The 5,225-nt window shown below is 51.9% G+C and overlaps 1 protein-coding gene across 2 annotated transcripts; it reads right to left on the minus strand.

Moving 5' to 3' along the window:
- Positions 1-5,225, minus strand: C9H17orf58 (chromosome 9 C17orf58 homolog). 2 transcript variants are annotated; one of them, XM_085695971.2, is made up of 5 exons: positions 5,018-5,225; positions 4,794-4,892; positions 2,556-3,014; positions 2,270-2,464; positions 1-928 (listed from the first exon to the last, which is right to left on the minus strand). In XM_085695971.2, exons 2-5 carry the CDS (start codon positions 4,867-4,869, stop codon positions 738-740), a joined length of 921 nt encoding a protein of 306 aa, XP_085552097.2. In that variant the 5' UTR covers positions 4,870-4,892; positions 5,018-5,225; the 3' UTR covers positions 1-737. The 2 variants fall into 2 exon arrangements, with proteins under 2 accessions (XP_085552097.2, XP_085552096.2); XM_085695970.2 differs by having other exon boundaries at positions 2,270-2,461; positions 5,018-5,152.

Raw genomic sequence — 5,225 nt, forward strand, 5'->3', positions numbered from 1 at the left:
TGATTTCAAGGCAAGATTTACTGCTTTACAAACACAATGGTGATACTGGGTCTTAACAGAAAAATGACATCAGATACACCAGAAAACATGCCGGAATAGAAGCCAGTTTGACACAAAACAGGTTATTGGGAGCAAGGAGGCATGACAGTACACAGGGGTACATCAAAAACACACTTTGAATGATGTTTTGCTTGAATTGGCCCTTGAGATGTATAATTTTCATACTTAGCCTGGGCTCTGACCTTAGTGTCGCCTCTGACACTTCATATGTAAATGAATTCTGATGGGGATGTTTACTCATGTGGAATTCAAAACTCGATGCTTTAAATATGAAATCTGGCTTGACACATGATAGATACTATTCAAAGTTGTATATTTAAATTGAAGAAATGTTTGTGAGCTATTTCTACTGGGAAAAAATGTATTAAATTAAAATAACTTAAAAACAACACAAAGTAGTGTGATCTGTTGACCTGGCAGGTCTGAGCTGTGTCTGTCACTGTCTGTCACTGCTGTGACAGTTTTACCACCGTGCTGTGGAGCATACCTTGTCAGCATTTTGTATATAAAGTGACAGCCTCAGAGTTAAGCTGCGCATGTAGTTCTTAAGGTAGCTAGCTGTGGGCCCAGTTTCAAGTAGCAGAACCCACACACACACACACTATGTGCAGACCAACCTTCCGTCTTACTGCCGAGTTCCCAGGCTCTTGGGATGCACAAGTGTTGAGTTGATCTGTTCAAATGCACCGAGCGTGGCTGGCATTTCGAACTTGCCACTCCCGTTTTCGGTTAAATCTTTTCACGTAGCTGCTGCTATCCCTGAGCAGTCCGTCTCCTGGACGCAGGCGCCCTCTCAGGACCTGGAGCAGAGCAGTAGGGAGCTGCCGTCTCTTATGGTAGATGTGGCCCATCACAATATACCGGCTTCCTGAACAAAAGAACCCAAAGATAAACACGGTCATTTAAATGCCAAAAACAGTGAAATCTGAGCTTGATTCTTTCTTAATTTATTTTTATTTTATGTTCATTGGTGTTTTGTCTGCAGGTGTGTCTGTGTTGTGTCAGGTCCCATGGAACTGAAGTTACAGACAGGTGTGAGCTGCCATGTGGGTGCTGGGAATTGAACCCAGGTCCTCTGGAAGAGCAGTCAATGTTCTTAACCACTGAGCCATCTCTCCAGCCCCTGAGCTTGACTCTATGCATGTGGCAACTTATCTAACCTACAGGCAACAAGTGGGAAATCTATAGAAAAGATAACCTGCAGACAGCCAACATTACAGGAAGAAAGCCCAGAACATCTCTAGGAAGAAATGAAGAACCAGGTATCCCCAGCACTGCCACCAACCCCAGCGCTGAGGAGAACCCCTTAGTCACCTCTGAAAATGGTGTTTTGTCAGGAATCTATGTGTTAGCATATCAGTGTTTGGGATGTTTGGGGTTTTTTTTGTTTTGTTTTGGTTTGTTTCCAGTTGATTTTTTGAGGTAGTGTTTATCTGTGTAGTCCTGGCTGCCTGGTACCAAGCTGGCCTCGAACTTCTGTAGATCCACCTGCTTCTGCCTTCCGAGTGCTGAGATTCAAGATATGCACCACCATGCCCACCATTTATTGTTTTTGGTGGGGTTTTTTGTTTGTTTGTTTGCCTTCCTTTTGAAGAGTTATATTAGCCAAAGCTGGCTTTGAACTCTATATAGGTGGGCTGACCTTGAAGTTCTGATCCTTCTGCCTCCAAATCCCTCCTGGGTGCTGGAGTTGCAGGTGTACACTACCAATCCTGGCCTGTTTTGTGCCAATCGCTCTTCTCATATTTGTGGGAGAGCTGAAATGTACTGTAATCTAAATCACATTGGTTACTACTGTCCCACAAAGCTGGGATTGAGCCCCACCAGTAACCCAGCATGGATTGAAGCAGGAGGATTGCCATGAGTTCGAGGCCAGTCTGGGCTCCATATCAACAGGCTGTCTCAGACCATCTTGCCTAGCATGTGTGAGGCCCTGCTCAATTCCTAGTCTTTTGGGGGTGGGGGGCTTAGGGGGTGTGGTGACCAAGAGAAGCCGGGCTGCAGCATTTAGGTCCCCAACAGCAGTATAAAGGATACCTTTAATCCCAGCATTGGGGGGGGGGGGGGGGGGAGGGAGGAGCAGAGGCAGGCGGAGGCCAGCCTGTACTACAAAGTGAGTTCCAGGACGGCCAGGGCTACAGAGAAACCCTGTCTCGAAAAACTAAATAAAGGACACGTATGAGCTGGTCTTTTGGGTCAGTTTTGATACCAGGCTTAAATTCTGGACACGGCCTATGGCAAGTGGAAGAGTCCAGGGCTAGTATGTGCACGCGGAAGAAAAAGCCGTCGGGAGTGATGTAGAGGCGGCTCAACTTGTACAGCCCGTCGGGGTCCACCAGTAGCGTCACCAGCCGCAGGCCCGCGCCCAGCACGTCCACGTCGTGCACGATTCCGTTCACGGCTACTTTGGGGAAACGGGATTTGGAGAAAAGCATTACAACGAGCGCCAGGGTGGAGAGGGGCGCGCGGGTTCCCGGCAGGGTGGGTGCGCTCACCAAACTCACTGGCGCAGAAGGCCTCGTGTTCGTCCGCGTCCGCGCTGCAGGCGCGCGCGCAGGACTGGATCTCCAGCTCGGCGTCCCCAGGTGGCAGCGCCTGCGGGGTCCCGGAGGGCTGCGCGGCGGCGCGCGGCCGGTTCGGGTGGGCGTGGCCGGCGGCGCGCGAGGCCTGGGGCCGCGGAGCCCGAGAGCGCGCGCGCCGCGGGGCGTCCTCGGGCGGGGACGCGCGGTTCTCCGCCTGAACGAGGCGCGGGCCGGAGAGCCCTGCGGGCGCGCGCGCCGCATCCCGGAAGCCGGCGCGGTTGTCAGCGGGCGGCGCGGGCTTCCGGCGCCGGGGGTCGGGCCAGGCGCGCGGGCCTGTGTCCGCGGCTCGCGACCGGCGCGCGAACTCGGGCAGCGGCTGCGCGCGCGGCTCCGGCGTCTCCCGGGCGCCTGGCTTTCGGTGCGGCGGCGGGGCTGCGGGAGAGAGCGAGGCGGTGAGCCCGGGGTTGGCGCGACGGGAGCAGAGGAAGCTCGGAGCGAGCACCTACAGGAGCCCCGCACGGCCGGACCACCGCCTGCAGCAGCACCAGGCCTCGGCAGGAGGCTGGTTGCAGGTTCGTTCGAGGTCAACCTGGGCTACGGTGTCAAATGATCATAAGAATAAACAAGTAAATCCAAGAATGGAGCTAAGGAACTTTGTCAAATCTTTTCAAATTACAGTCTTCTATTTATTCTAGAGCTAAATACTTAGGGTAAAATTGATTAAACTTCTGGCTTTACCCTTCAATACAGTACACACACACACACACACACACACACACACACACACACCTTTCTACTATTTACCAGTTTGTTGAGAAAGTAACAAGAGCAAGCCCCAAGGAGAAACGTCTCGAGTTACAAGTTTCTCCTAATTGTTTAAGCGCCCCTGACAACAGAGCTATTTGGTTTTCCCATCCGTGTTTACACTGTCATCTTCCTCTCCCGCAGCATCAAGCATTTGAGTGGATTTTTAGCTGGCTTCTTGGACACCACTTACTAGTAAACAACAGCTTAGAATGGATTTTTAAAGCTTGGCTGGGAGGCAAAGACCCCTGGTTAAATATAAAAGCATACATTAGCTCTATTACCCCTCCCCATTAGAAAATCTCCCAAATACCATGAAGACACCTTTTTTTTTAAGTTATTAATGATTTTCCCCAGCTCTGCACACAGGTTGGTGCACAAACTTCAGCCAGCTTGAAATCTGGGCAAGTTTCCATGCACAGTTACACAATATCACCTCCCAGTGCCCCTCCAGCCAAGCACAGCCTAGAGCCTACTTTTCTCTCCGTTTGCATTAAAGAGCTTGGTCTGCCCCTTGCAGCTTTGACAACGTGCCTTGCCAGTTGAAAAATCTTGAAAAATCGGCTTTCTCCCAGTAGGAATGGCTAGTTACACAGTTTGTGTTTTTGCAAAGCCATTGATTCTAACTTCCTACGTTAAACCGGCGCATTGTGCACAGCCAAATAAAGTTCTGGTCGCTATCCAACTCCTGACTGTCAACTGCTGACCTCAACTGCTTCCCCACTGATATTCCCATCTGTTGTGTTGTCATAGGGAAGATGGTTTGATATTCGGGTTAAATGCCACTGAAGTCCTTCGGTTTCCATATGAAGAAAAAAAAAACTAAAATAAATTGCTCCGTGAGATGTGGAAGCTGTTTTTCCCAGACATAGTGAAATAACAAAACATCCTAACAAAAGCAAAACAAAACATCACCTCACCGAGACTCCTGATTTGTGCCTATATGTGAGTGATGAGTGCGAAAGTGTGGTGTGTGTGTGTGTGTCTGTGATACCACAGGTTCAGGTACACCAGAGGCTACACCGGAGCTGCTGGAGAGGAGCGGGCTGCGGGATGCCCGGGATATCGCACCATCGGTGGCCTGTGTCACCATGGACGCCTGGAAGCTTGTCCACAGCGAGCCGCGACCCCTTTTGACACTTTCCCTCCTCTGGGATGCAGCTATTTAACATGCAAAGTTTTCTCCAGCCTGCCTGGCTCGCACGCGATCATTTCAGCAGCTGAACCCGCGTCTTTCCTTTCGAAAGGGCTGCCAAGGAACATGAAATCTTGGGAGACCCTTGTCGCTGCTCGCTGGCACACACGCAGACCCGGAGTCGCCTGTCCCGCAGTCTGACCCTTGGCTCGTCCCGCCCTGCATCGCGCCCTTTTCCCGGTCCCTGGGGCGCTGCATTTCAGCGACCTCACCTTTTCTTTCCGCCACCGGGGCTTCGGGGGACCATCCGATGATCAAACAGAGAAGCCAGAGGGCTCGAGCTGTCATTTTTGTAGACAGGGTTCCCAGGGCTGGAAAACGCAGCAAGGGCTTTGGCTCGCTTCCTCTCCCCCCACCCCTTCTCTACACCCCCCACCCCCGTTCATGCTAATGAGGGGCAGCCTTTGGGGAAACGGGCATCTCTGGCTGCACAGACCATTGAAACAAAACCGAGCGGCGGGGATCTCGCCCTCTTCCCGAAGAGGGTCGGATGTGTGGTCCGGACTGGGATCTGTGGGCCTGAAGAACACCACGGCCTTGAGCTCTCGCTTTGGATGGGTGGTGTGCTTGGCCTGAGGTGACAGGGCGAGGGAAGAGTGAGGGTTTTGAGGGAGCTGAAGGGGCAGGATGAAGGAAAGTGACTG

Source organism: Myodes glareolus, chromosome 9, assembly GCF_982192425.1.
Source record: "Myodes glareolus chromosome 9, mMyoGla1.1, whole genome shotgun sequence".
Classification (NCBI taxonomy): domain Eukaryota; kingdom Metazoa; phylum Chordata; class Mammalia; order Rodentia; family Cricetidae; genus Myodes; species Myodes glareolus.